The 14,740-nt window shown below is 36.2% G+C and overlaps 1 protein-coding gene across 1 annotated transcript in view; it reads left to right on the top strand.

The window, feature by feature from the left end:
* Positions 1 to 14,740, top strand: part of RASEF (RAS and EF-hand domain containing) — a 37,015-nt gene that overhangs the window by 8,084 nt on the left and 14,191 nt on the right. Inside the window, exons 2-9 of the mRNA XM_076362496.1 lie at positions 3,843 to 3,989; positions 4,773 to 4,863; positions 7,591 to 7,686; positions 8,798 to 8,875; positions 9,341 to 9,456; positions 10,258 to 10,326; positions 11,234 to 11,318; positions 12,723 to 12,814. Coding sequence (XP_076218611.1) covers positions 3,843 to 3,989; positions 4,773 to 4,863; positions 7,591 to 7,686; positions 8,798 to 8,875; positions 9,341 to 9,456; positions 10,258 to 10,326; positions 11,234 to 11,318; positions 12,723 to 12,814 — 774 coding nt within the window. The remainder of the gene's footprint in view (positions 1 to 3,842; positions 3,990 to 4,772; positions 4,864 to 7,590; positions 7,687 to 8,797; positions 8,876 to 9,340; positions 9,457 to 10,257; positions 10,327 to 11,233; positions 11,319 to 12,722; positions 12,815 to 14,740) is intronic.

Here is a 14,740-nt window from a genome sequence, read left to right as displayed (position 1 = left end):
TGCCATAGAAGCACTCAGGTAAGTGTCACTGAGAATTTCAGTGGCCAATTTTAATCTAAAAAAGCCTTCCAGGCCCTCTCCAGGATCCTGCACAGCTGTGGTTGTATGGGTATTGTTTTGCTTCTTAAGCCTAAGTACTGCTTCATAAAACTGGGTCACTGAGATATTTTGAATCCATCTGGATGGTAGCTAGTCACTGGGCTAAGGAGGAATAATAAATATAAAGAGGTTTTTATATCATAGAGGGAGAATAAACTCTCACAATAACTACCTTGTGCTTCTGACTGCTGCATCTTAAAGCAGACTTAGCTGTATGACAGAGGCTCAGCAGCACGGAGATACTGATTTCTTATCTTAATTTCTGGTATGTGTAGTTGTATACACTTTGAAAACAAGATGCAAGAGGGAGTGGCTGTGGCATTCTTGTAGAGAATGAAAGGTGCAGAAATACACTACAATATTCCACTACAAATGTCTTCTGCTCCTGGCACAAAATACAGTCAACAAAGGCCAGCCTAATTATTTGATTCTCTACTCCCATCAGTGTAAGACACTGTATCTTCAATTTTGCTACTCCATTAGTAATCTGTATGGCCTCTGGTATTAACAATATGCATGTGCTATTTTTTGAACACAGGATTTGTAGTACAGTTTGAGGTACAGTGTAGTTTTATGGATGTAGCTTCATCTGATTTAAAGGCAGCAGCTGATTAACCCTGTACAAGATGGGGTGAGAAAGAGTACCAACATAACCCTATAATCTTCTGAAAAATGTTATGTAGGTCCTTAAAGATCCAACCCTAACTCAGTGACCTGTGATTTCGAAGATAATCAGGAAAACATTTGTTCAAGTAACGAATATTTTATGTTAGCATCAAGTAACAAGTAATTTTCCTACTGTTTGCTTGCTTTCTAGGAAACAAGGTTGTTAGTAAGCATCTTGTTGGTGAAATTTAAGGGAAATTTAAAGGAAAAATGAAAATTTCAGAACACAGATTTCATGTTTGTATTTTGTATTTCTAAAAATCATATATGTTGACCTAGATTGTGCTGAATTTATCTGCCTTGGAAGATTGATAAACTGTCCATCTTGCTGTGGCTAATGCTACTTCTATTTTACATGCGACTCATTTAAAGGACTGTGTATATATTCACACTGTTTGAAGAAGTGACATTCTTCAGCAGCTAATTCTGGATATGCACAATGTCTGCTTCTATCTAAAATGTGAAACTTTTCTGGAATAGTTTATTGGCTGTTTTTGTGAGCAATTTGCAGCTCTGAAGGACAACTGCTGAAGTGCTAGGAATTTATGAAATGCAGCATACGTTACCAGCTCTCAGTGAAACTATCAAAAATAAATGGAGAGGCTACATTTTGTAATGTTTGAAGTACAGCCAGGCTCCAGCTTCAAGCCTACCCAACATTAATGGGAAGTGTGGTAGGAATTCTGTAAATGGTAACACCTTGGGACACTGAACTTATTGTTTGTGCAGCTGCGTGTACTTGGAAATCAGTGTCTAAATGCTACAAGTCTGCTGTACACTTGAAATTTAATTGAGATCTGATGAACCCAAACCTCAGACTTATTTTGTGATCCATGCTATCATCAGAACCATTCCAAAACTCTGTTGTGCAGTAAAACCTTTAGCACAGGAGTCTCACATTTGTCTGTATGTGGTAATAGCACAGAGTGAAAGGAGGGCAGATTTTAAGTCTACAATTTTATTTCTATTTTTTGTTTTTTCCTAGTTTTAATATTTATGATGGTGCTGATAATGTTAGTGTTGTTTTAGTGCAAATTTGTTGCTAAGGAAAATGTCTTTAACAGTTTCTTAAATGTGAATTATTAATTGAGTAAACATACATTTGGGGAGTTCTTTAATGATATATTATTTGTACATAGTTTGTAGCATCTGATGATCAGATAAATCTGCACATTATTGTGACTATTTGTGAACCTTGACGTTACTCTGTTTAAAATATATTTTGAAAAAGAAATTGTGTGGATACATTGGAGGATATTCAGAGTGCTACGTTAAGTTTAACTTAACTTCTGCAAATACTGAATACAGCTAAAGCATTAGCCTTTGTAAAGGAAACCTTTTGCAAGACAGAAACATGTATGTACACAGAAATGCCCCTGGCATCAGTAAATCTATATTTCTTTGTGCTACTGTTATGTTTCTGTATATTGAAATGAATGTCAGCATTTCAGCTGGAAACAGGTTTTACGGTGTCCTGAAATACTTCAGTTGTTTAAAATGGGAATCTGAGAGCTATAGTAACAACTATTGTACTGTTATAATAAAGTAAGTTATACCTTCAGTGGGGAAATCACATAGAAGAAGCAGAGTGCTGCAATGTTGATAATCTAAGCTGTGGAATTGCTTCAAGTGGCAAAAATGCAGAGAATATACACTGATTGTTGATATCATGTGTATTGTGAAGGTATTAAATAGCACTACCTCCACAGAAGACAGGAAGACATTAGTTGTCTAACGAGGAGGATCACTAAATCAGAGTTTAAGCTTTCCTTTAACAACAAAAAGAGGTCATGTATTCATGATATGTTAGAGGTGGTGTTAGTCTAGAACTTGCAAAACATTATTGTTGTTTGCATTTCTGCCACTGATATGCTGTATTTCCTCATTACTGGCCTGCTTCCTCCACCTTTCTAAACCTGATCTTCCCTTTTCTTTTTTTTTCTGTTTGATTTTTAAGTTCTTGAATACTTGTTCGTGTTCTGGCATATAATTTTCCTTGGGACTGCTAAATTCTGTCATAGAATTTTCTCTGGTATATTGCCTTGTGGTAATCCAGATATTGGAACCTAGCTGGCATGTAACACAAAGGGTTACATGGCGTTACTAGTGTTATGACCAGAAATCAGTGCTTTTCATGTAGTAACCTGTGTAAAAATGTTTTGGTGCTTATGCTATCCTTTGTTTTTGTATCTTGTCAAGATTCTTTGCTTTGACAATTAGAACTGTATACAATCTATGTAAATGAGTCCAGATCAAATGGAAATCGGAATATACTATTCCTGCATTGGGGAAACTTTTAAGAAGCAGTACAAATTTCAGGAGGGCTTTTAATAACTAAAGGATCTACAGAAATTTTTTTTTTTCTTCTGTATGAGATATATCTGTTATCTTTCACATGAGAATCGTATACAGAATTAACTTCTTATAACAATGAATTTTTTGGGATATAAAACAAGGCTGGCATTATAAGGAGTGCAGTCATCTGGACCAGAATAATTTGTCTTAAACCAAAGAGCTATATTCTCATATCCCCTACAGCTCCCCCCCACGCCATGCATTGATACAAGAGATGGAAATACTGGAAGTCCAACAGCTGAGGGAACATCAAACTTTTTCTGCTTGAAGGAGATATGATCACCTCCCTCTCTCCCCTTTAAACATCCATTTTAACTTAGGTGGTTGGCGTTCATACCCATTTTCATTTCTCATGCAGCCTCCTAAAGTCGTAAACTTCTTCATGGATTATGATTAATATTAAAGCCACCAACAACTTGATATACATTATGGGTTACTCCAGTGGCATGCTCTTCAATACACTTTGAATAGAAGTACAAAAAATTTACTTAAGCTAAAAAGTTTTTTCTACAGTAACTATATGAAAGTAGAGAAGCAGGAAGGGTAAACGTAATTTAGAAGAATTCAGACATACTATGCTGAATGTTCGAGGTCCGTATCTAACTTGCTAAATTTTAAAAATATGCAAAAAGGGAAATATCTTCATTTGTAATACATTTTTCAAACCTGTTACAGACCGTTGTTCCAAGTAAGTACGTTAAAATGGTATCTCTCTTTTTCAGACAAGAGCAGGTCAGTGTTCTGTATCAGAACATACACATAGCAGAACCAAGATTAATCCAGCCATACGAACATGTCATTAAGAACTTCATCCGAGAGATCAAACTTCAAAGCACAGAGATGGAAACTTTGGCCATCGCGGTAAAAAGGTATAGTGAGTTGTGTTTTTAGTTCAGATATGCAGTTACTTTTTTCTCTATCACACTTTGTTGGGTTAAACTACTGGGAGTTAATATCAAAATATGTCATGCGTAGTGTTTCCATAAACTGAGTTTAAAGGTTAGTTTATATGCACACACATGCGCATAAGCACATATAGCAGCTTGCAAATGATTCCCTGTTCATATTTTGGATAAGTCCTGGACCAAATTTTTGCAGGCTCTGTTCTTATGTTTAATGTCTTAAAACATTTTGACTCCTCTTCTTTGGCTGTAACTTTGAGTTTTAGCATACACGCCCACTATACTTTTATTTTAGAAACCATATTTTTGCTTCTTCAGCTTCAAGGGGTGTATTTACCTATTGTAACTACTCGGCATTTGTAATCTCACATCATTACTGCCAAAACCAAACAGATTAGCTCAGGACAGAGATCTTGTATGTGTGGGTGATGCAAGTTGCTGTAATTATCCTTTTGAAGTCTCTTCATAGGATAACCAGAGGGACCTTTTATCTCTGTAACTTAAATTTCAAAATGCAGATGTGATGTGTTCCATACTAATCATCAGCTGTCAGCTATTATTTAAAATCTAATTTGCTTGTATCTTCAAATTAATTCGTGATTTTGGTTCACAACCATATCAGCTTCAAGGTCTGGGCAATGTTAAACTGTTCCCCTGTCTGTCTGTCTAATTTGTTTCAGCTGAGGTAGGCAGATGTGTTTCACAAGTCAGAGGGCAATTCCTAAGAGAGTATTTACTTTTAAATTTTAGAGCTCAGGATAAAGCGGCAGTTCAGCTCAGTGAGCTGGAGGAAGAGATGGAACAACGGATACAGGCTGCAGAGCATAAAGTTAAAAAGGAAGTGAGTATTTTGTATGTACAGAATTTCATAATTACCAAACTCTCAGTGGTCTTAAGCAGGACTGATGGCCAGGTGTGTTTTTGATCCGGATGGGCTGACTGAAAGCTTCCGAAGGCAGGGCCTGGATGAAAAGAAGCTATCCATGAGATTGAAAACATGTTCTCTTAATGCTTTCCCAAAGAGGAATGGCTGCTCAGTTGTAATAAACCATGAAAAAAAAATCTTTCTCTTTTGTGAGAATATGCTGGCCTAGAGGAATTTATTTCTTGAGACCAGTATTGGAAACAGATTGGAGTAAATGACCTTTCACCATAAAAGAATGGAATCTAGTTCTCCTAGTAGATGAATTTATGTAGAAATTAATGCTTAGATCATTTGTTCCTAATTTGTATGTCTGCCTGGAGCCGTGATCTTTCTTTTCTCCATTCTCATCCTGCAACTATATTTTAGAGAGTTATAGACACAAGAGAGGGTAATTGTGATGACAGCGTGTGAGGGCCTGGACCTCCCAAAGTTGATGGGAAATTTGTGCTCAAGTTTTAGCTGTTGTTTCAACCAGCTTGCAGTCTTGATAGAAAAGTACAAGAATCCTCTTCCCCTTACCCACTGAAAGATATATTAGAGCCACATGTGGCTGTGTAATTCTAAGCAGAAAGTAGTGCAGTAAAACCACCCTACCTGTGTTGTCTGCTTCATGTTGAACTAAGTTCACATAAGATAAACCTAACTTTATAATGTGCATAAGAATAACAGTTTGTGAAAGTGTTCTAATGTGGACCTAAGAAATGCATTAATTAAAACATATACTATGGGCATAATTATTGCTTTGTAGGACATACAATATACTATATATTTGTTATGTTTTTTTTCACCAAAGCATTTGCAGAATCAGAAGCAACAAAGTGCAGTCTGCAAACTTGCTGATTTTAAATAGTTCACGGTAATTGATCTGTGAAGGTAAACTGTATTCTGATAGATATGCTTCAAACAACATCTTTTTCTAGGCAAGAGGAAACACTCCTGCCAAACCAGAAAAGTCAGTTGTTTTCCTAGAAACAAAATATAATGACATAAAAATGTTAAAGATATCACCCCAGCAAAAAAAGCTGTTCATAATATGTCTAACTAATGATAATGCAACTCTTAGTAGAGACAAACTTTCCATTTCCAGAGAGACTAAGCATTTACGTTTAGAAAACAAATAAATTTGCTCTGGAAAATTTCTGTTTTGCAAAAAGTGGTAAATCACTGAAAAAAGCCCTGAAGACTTTTTCACTACTGTAAAAAGATGACTGGGATGTGTGTATTCGCTCACTCTGAGAACATACACAGTTATGTACTAACATTATTTAAAACCACATCTGCTATGTATTATCCACATCTCGTCTGTGTTTCTCATTCTAAAAAGTCCTCAAATTGTCACCGAGTTGCATGGATTGTGATTTCACTGTTCACACCTAGCTATAGATATGAAAGATGGGCTGTAACTTGTTTCACACAGCGCTCTCTTAATTTTCACTCCTAAATGTTCCCTTTAGCTCATAGCTCCACATACTCCGCCTCCTAAACCGCCCTGAGAGTAAATGTAAGATATTTACTTTGTGGGATTGTACTAAGGCATTAATCTTAATGCCTGTACTCAAGGCTATTGTTTGTCAGAGTGATCTCACTCATGCCACCGTGACACCTGCCTCTGCATGATAGTATCTGCAGGTTGAGCCTATCCTATATTTTGTTTCTTCAAGGGAAGCAAATAGTTACCAAACAATACTTAGGAGTCCTATGTAGGTGCCAACAGTAAGAGAATCCAGCTTAAGCTGATTACGTTGATTATCGTTTTAACACACGGATGTCAGCATCACCTACCGGTAAGCACTGAATTCTGAGCAAAGTCCATGTCTGTCTTCTCCGTGTGAAAACTCAACCTGTCTCATTGGCACCACGTATCACTGCTGCATTCTGGTTTCTTGTGTTGTGAAACTGTGCACTGAAGTCCCTGGGGAGTGACTGAAGTGAGTTAAACACATGCTCATCTATAGCACACGGAACATACCATTCTTCTCATTGGGCTTGATGTTACTTCCTTTCAAAACCTCTCTGCTTTGATTAAAATAAAACTCAGAACAGTGTACTTGGTTTGATATTCAGACCAAGTACCATATGAAACTAAAGATGCTGTCATCAGCATACCTTTTACTGAACATGGGCCTGTAACATTCCAACACTTGCAAGTGAAAAAATTTAAAAGAAAAACAGAAATAAATAAGTGGCACAGTAATGCTATTACTAGCATATTATATGCCGATCCATAGAAGGCTGGTTTGAAAAAAAGGATGTAATGCCCTGATTTGTGTGCAGGTGTGTATGTATACATCTATATATGCAATACACACTTAAATTTATGTACAAGTATAATTTGAACACTTCTCTTTAAGTGTTGGGTTTTTTTTAAGCACAGGAGACTATGACATGAATAACAAACACTGAATTGACCCATATCTTTGCTTCCACCTTACTATTTTATTTCTATGAATATTTTATAAGTGGACTGCAATTACAGAATCAGAATCTGTGGATCTTAAGGAAGGGGCAGGTTGATGTAACGGAAAGACAAAATTACACACATTAATCTAAGGGGAAAGTGTGTGGTTTCCAAACTGATGAATGCATTTTTTAATAAACGTTTGAAACCTGTCTCAACTTTTAATGAGATTAAAAATATTGCAGGAGAAGCGAAAAGCTGAAGAAGCACTAAATGAGCTGAAGCGCCAGTATGATACTGAAGTTGGGGATCTTCAGGTGACAATAAAAAAACTTAAAAAGGTAAGTGAGTTGAAGTCATGGTGAGAGTTTTTAAAGTGTTTTAAGAGTTGCTGACCTTATGAAGTGCCTTCCCCAAGATGGGTAATCATTATTGTAGCTTTTTAATTTAATGTGTATTAGTAAATGGCAACTGCAAATATTTTTTTAGGTTGTGTTGTCATTCTGTGCTGTTCTATTCATTCTGTGTAGTTTACTGAAATACTTAGGAAAGGGACCAACTGCTAGCCAAATTCTGTTGCTGAATAATTTTCTAGGTCCATCAAGTTGTTAACTCTGCCGTTACCTACTCTTGTATTTTATACATTAGAAATAGTCTAATATATTGCCGCTAAGTATTTGTATTTTATAGATTTAGATGAAATTGGCAACCCAAATATAGTAATTTAGAGTAGTATAGTGCCTTTTAGCAGCTAGTGCATTTCTCTCAAATGTTAATGTTAGAGGTGGGTTTAAGCTGTAGTTTTAAACTGAAATTACTGGTGGAACTAGTTATTACTAGTCTGAACCTAACTCCAACCTGATCTTTTCATTTGATACCTAAGCATAAGGTAAACTGAAATCTCAGATATGAATATTAGTTTGGGTTATTTTGTAATTTGGGTTTAATTTTGTCATTAGTTTTTGCTGTAAGTTTTACCAGAATTATAGCAACCAATGAGGATATATTTTTGTTTCTTCATATTGAATTGCACTTAAAAGAGCATTGATAGAAATAGAAATTTCTCACAAGAACCATGACAGCTTGTAGTACAAATACTACACAGCAGACATAGTATATAATTTTTTTTTTTTAATGTTAGTGGGGATACACCTGTTTATACCTTCTCAATAGCTGGCTTCTGTGTCACTAGTTATGCATATTCAACACCTATGGAGTGCAAAATGCTCATTAAACATTTTTTAAGTATTGATTTAAAAAGTTGTATAGAAAGCCAGTGATTTTTGGAGTAATGCTGCCTACTCACACAGTTGGAAAACTCTGGGTTTTAAAAACTTTAATAGCTGTAAAATGTCTTAGGGGTTATTTAACATGATTTCCATTGTTTTTTGTGTACTTTGAATCAGAACAGTCAGTAACATACATTAACTGTGCATTTTTTTATCCTTCTAGCTGGAGGAGCAATCCAAAAATGTACATCACAGGGAAGATGTGTTTGAACTGAAAAAAAGAATACATGATATGTTGCTGGTAAGAGATGATTATCATTAACATATTAATTTAGCCTCAGTTTTAGTCTCTGCAATACAGATTTTTATTTATTTATTTATTTATTTACATTTAGTACTGGTAAGCTATGAAATAAACTCTTAAAGTTGTTGATACGTGTATGAGTATCTTTAACTTGGAAAAAAACCTGTTCTGTATAAATGCATACACATTCTGGGTATAATGTTTAGAAATGGCTTGAGATGATGTAGTCCCCTTTTTGTGTGACTGAAATGGAAAAATAAAAATTAAGTGGTTCTTGCATGCTAATTTACTGACTTCTCTGTTGATTTAGAGTTCTTTCATTTTCTTTCCCCCTCTATGCTCAGATTTTCTAGTGTTTCATTTTTATTTAAATTTGATGGTTTTTATTTTACCATTATAATATGTCAACATTTTATGCAGGTCACTATGACAGCTAACATCTAATATCTTCCTTTTTTTAAGGAAAATCAGAAACTTAAGAAAGATCTTTTAGAAGCACAGACAAATATAGCTTTTCTACAGAGTGAATTAGATAGCTTGAAAAGCGAGTATGCAGATCAGACTTTGAACACTGAGAGGTAAGGTACTTCTACATGATAATAGTTTCACCAGGGGAAAAAATCTGTTGTCTGATGTAGTTATTATGTATGCAGTTGGTAACTGTTATTTTCTAAATTTGCCATAGATGAGAGAGGTACACATTGGGCACCATACAAAGTATGTCATGACTACTGTTCACTTCTCTTGTCAGGTTTCTGAAAGAGCAAGTTCTGGATATGATGCGAACCCTCATAATCTTGCAAGAAAGCCCATTGATTTTACTGGGACTTCAGTTAGGAGTAAAAGTTATAGCATCAGGCAATTTTTTCCTCCATGACTTGCAGTCAGATGAATATCAGTATGAATATTAGGGAGAATAGTTTTGGAAGCCTCCCACATCAGTCTCAACCAGTTTTTTTCTAAAGTGAATGAAAGCTGCTTCTAGATATTCATTTAAAGGAGCGTAAATGACAGTTTCATTATATGGTTATCTTCAGATAACACAAATGATATTTCAAGGGGAAAGGAGGCAGTCCATATGGTTATTTTGTAGATCTTTTATTTTTCATTCACAGTCCTTGTTGAGATATAATGGCAGAGATCAATGAAGTTACCAAGTGATTTTACTTCGCATAAAACTGCTTTTAATGTATTTCAGCAGAAAAGTATACATAGAAAAACTGTATTCAGAAATAGTTTGAAATGGTATCTTTTCCCCACCATATATTTATCACCTCTTATAAATGTTGACTGTTGAGTTTTGTCCTCTGCCAAAAGCAATATTATAAAAATAAAAGAGGATATCCTGTAAAGTATAACTTCTTGGGTTTTTTTTGCAGAGACCTAGAAATGATCCGAGAGTATACTGAAGACAGAGATAATCTGGAAAGACAAATTGAAATACTTCAGTAAGTTGTTGGTAATTCAGGTTTTTATTAACATACTTTGTCCCAACATATTCAGAGGTAAATGTTTCTGTATGCAAAAGGCCGGGCTGAGATTTAGGAAAAAATACTGAAATGGCCTCAATTCTCATAGAAGGTACTGTGCTCAAGTCTCATAGAAGGTACTGTGCTGCTAACTCTACTGTGTTACCGAGCCACTAACTCTTCATTGTTTTTTTTTTTTCTTAGCCGCACTGACTTTCATTTCTTTATGATAAGCTGAACGAGATTTGAATCTGTCCACACTATTGTAAAAATTATTTCTTGGCTCTTTTTTTTACTGACTTCGCTTCTCCAGTAACTCCCTGTCTTCTCGTTATGTGGGAAGTACTAAGTGTGTGCAGTATTATACAAGGGGCACACAGATTTTTGGTTTTGAGAAGGGTCACAATGAATAGGTTTTTTATATCTTTAATTTCTTTATCCTGAACATATTCTTTCTTTCAAGCAGCTGAATCGCATCTGTCCTTAGAGTCATCTCAGCAATACTTAAAGGGTAGCCACTTTGTGTTTCAGAAATGGCTGTACCAGTTTACTACCCAGTAGCTGTTTTTTTGCAGCCATTCCTACAGTGTCTTTTTTCCCCTCAGCTGACCACAGACCATGCTACAAAAGTGAAACAAGGTTTCCTAGGCTGCTATTGGAGGCTACAATTCACACTGCTTTTTTCACGTACAATCATTTGTTTGAGTATATGACAACACATTTCTAGTTCCACATTACTTTTTAGTGTTTATCTAAAGAAAAACAAATGGTTGTTTTGGTATTTTGTTTTGTTTTGATGTTTTCAATTTTTCTTTGTGATAAGTTACATAATTTTTAATGTTTTCTTTACTCTACTCCTGCAAGTTAAACTATGTTTCCTTGTTAGATCAGCTAATAGAAAGCTACATGACAGCAATGATGGTTTAAGAAGTGCACTTGAAAACAGTTTCAGCAAGTACAACAGATCATTGGTATGTATTTATAATTTTGTTACGTTGTACTAGAAGAATTAACATGCCAAATGCAAATTTGTTTGTACTTCAGTGGGTACTCAGAAAATTGACTTTTATTCAGTGGACTCACTCTGAGAATATACTTGTGTAGCTGAATTTTATTAGATTTTCTTATGTTTTGTGAAATAATGGAGTTCTGTTAGAGCACAACTACTTTCTGAGGTGCTTTGGAAAGTAGTTATTTTTTTAATATGCAAAGGCCAAATGTATCTGATGAGGTGAATAAATCAGCAGTTTCTTTTGCACTAAAGGGAATATGTTTGTATTGTGTATATGGGAGTGCCCTACCACTGAAAACACACTTTTTCAGAAAACTGCTTTCTTTTAGTAGCAAGGTCTTAACGTAATTTGAACTTTTGTCCAGGCAAGTCACTGTGAAAATGAATAGCAGGCACTGCTGATAATAGGGACCTCAGTCAGACCCTTTTGGGCCATCACAACTGTATGGGGATCTGTGGTAACAGATGTAACCTGGCACCCTCCAAACCAGAGAAAGGAAGGCTTGAAAGTTACAAAAAATCTACTCTGCATTGCCATTTTGCAATATTGGGAAACCTGTTAAACTCCAAAACTAATGATCGGGCAAGCCCTTACATCATCAGGAAAGCAACTAACTGTTTTAGAATGATGGGGCCAGAATAATGGGCCCACAGAGACAATACTGGCCAGGAAGGAGGGAAACAGTGGTCATTGCCTGTTTCCAGCATACCCTACCAATGAATGCGAGTGCCTTTCGCTGACACAGGCTACCAGAGATTTACTGCAGATGCAACAAGAGATACCATTTCCTTCTGCCATGCCCTGAAACATAAGGGAGGCAGATTACAGAGAAGACAGAGGAAACTGTTCCCAGTGAATAAACGTGTAGAGGGACAGAAGAATGTACGAAATACTCTGTCATGTGCTATTGGTTCAGATCTCTCCTTCTCTCCACTATCTCACTCAAGAACCAGGAGGAATCTCTACTGAAACTAGCTCAGCCAGTGACATTTCCCTTTTCACTTTAGTATCAACATACCGTTTTTCTAAATATTATTTTTCAAAGTTTAGCATTTCAAAGTCTCCAGGTGTTGTCAATTAAATCATCCTCTTGGAATTTCCGTTGTCTTTTGTGGTTGAGTGTGGCTAGCAGGTTCAGTATTAAGGCAACACTGGAGCCTAAATACTATATGTAATGGGCCTTTTGACATCCAGTCCTATATAAAACATGATTTATAATTTTCATAATTAAAAATAGGTAATTAATTATATATGAAAATACACAGTAGTAATTTTGATGATGCACACTTTTTTCATGACAAATCTAGATGCTTACACTGTGTTCATCAAACTTATTATGCATTTGCTATGTATCTGTCACAGCGGTTAGCAAACACCTCACCAGGAAGTACCATTTCTAGAAGCAGTCCTAAATTTAATGGTGGACAGTCTCCTCTAAACCCACGGTATGACAGGTAAGCCAGGTTTGCTTTTATTAAGTTTAAAAAGACTAGGGCATCACACTTGTCTTAGACAAGCAAATATTGTTAAATAACAGAGATAATAGTTCTGTCTGATGCAGAAGGAATGTGTGACCATAGCATATGATCCAAAGTATACTGAAGTCAACAGGAATCTTTTCAATGACTTCAGAAAGCTCAGGAAAACTCTTTTCAGTGCAAATCATGAACTTATTGAGAGTTCAGACAGCCTCTTGTTTGGTTTTGGACTGTTTTGATTCTAGTTTGATTCTCAGTCTCCTCTCCTTGTCTCCAAGAAACTATAAAAATCTACTGAGGACCTCTGTTAGCTAGCTTACTTGGTACTTAGGAAATAAAACATTTTTGGTCATAGCTTCAGCTTGTATGTCTGGTTTTCCCATGTAATAATTATTACAAAGGCCTAATTCTTCAAAAGCATAAACGTCCTCGTCTCACACTGACATATAAGACTAGTGAATGCACTTGGATATTAATGGGGTAAGACCCACAGAGAACAGTAAATTATCTAAATGCAAATATCAGATGGTCAGAGCTACTTTGGTTTTTTACTTACTGGATGCAGGTCATCGATCAGAGCTTCCTCAGATCATTGCAGAGACTCTCACTGAAGTCACTGGGCATTGGATCCAACCTCAAGTGCTGTAGATCATGCTATGTTTTCACACTTTTTTTTTTTAAAACAGCTGGAACTGCCAGCAAAAATGTGTGTCCTTACTCAATTGATAGATTGTTTTGTCTTACTTTTCTTTCAGTGGTACTTCAAACTCTAGAGAGATGTCTGTTAGAGTTCTTACTAGTCCGTGTTTTGCATTTTGCCAGAGAGATTAATATCTTTGGTAGGGATTATGTTGGCTTCTGCTTCACACTAATAGTATCCCCATTCATTCAATAGTGTTACTCTTATTCTGCTGTCTCCATGTGAGATGTGTTTGCTGGCTGTAACATTTTGCTTGTCACAAACTGATTCTTTCTGCTGAATACAGATAAAACCAATTCCCCTCTGTTGGAGCCTCTGCAAATTTTGAGAGGCATCCACTACTAAGTTGCATATTACATTGAGTAATTTTCTGAAGGGAAAACTAAAACCTCTCTGGAGGCTTATATGATGTCCTTCTCCATGAATATTTATTACTACCTGCCACATGGTGCAATCCTTGCATTCCCACAAAAGTGAGAAATGCAGGCTACTTTAGAAGAAAGTTTACGTGGTAGGAATAAAACTTACTCTTAACAGGTGTCACTTAGTAGCATTGAAAGACAGAAAGAGATGAATGTCCTAAAACCTGTTCCTTTTCAGTACTTTGTCTCCTGACATCAGGTCAGCATTAAGAGATACTGATTTGCATTTTAACGTGTTTTAAGCAATTTGCATTAGTAGGTATACTTTTTCTTTTTTTTAGCTGTATCATACACCTTGGTCTCACTTGCTTTAAGCACATACGAAATCCCCAGCATTGAATTCATGCTTCAGTGAGGTTGAAAATTGACTACTAAAGACCTTTATTTCAGGGAATGCCTGACAAGCTTAACTTTGTTATAGCATGCACCCTTCCTCTGTATTTCAGTGGTTTGGTATAGGCTAGTAGGTGCATGAATACAAATGGCACGGATGCTGTGATATCCCACAGCACAGATCACGCTCATTCATGTGATCATTCATTAGCCTGAAAGGATGTAAATTAGATGGTTCTGGATGTTGTTGCATGGGACAGTGACGCCTCGCTCATCCCTATTTGGCCACTTGCAGGGGGGAATTATATTGGACTCAGTAACAGCTTCATAATTTGGTGATTCTCCCCAGTGTACTCTTCTGTGGTGTGTCATTGCACTGGGAGGTCCCAGCCCCTCTGGTAGCAAACTATCTTTACAAGGATTGATGCTGACCTTGTCTGTTCCAGC

The sequence above is a fragment of the Aptenodytes patagonicus genome, chromosome Z (assembly GCF_965638725.1).
Source record: "Aptenodytes patagonicus chromosome Z, bAptPat1.pri.cur, whole genome shotgun sequence".
NCBI classification, from domain to species: Eukaryota; Metazoa; Chordata; class Aves; order Sphenisciformes; family Spheniscidae; genus Aptenodytes; species Aptenodytes patagonicus.
Note: the sequence above shows the minus strand (reverse complement) of the source record. Positions and strands in the feature narration are given on the sequence as shown.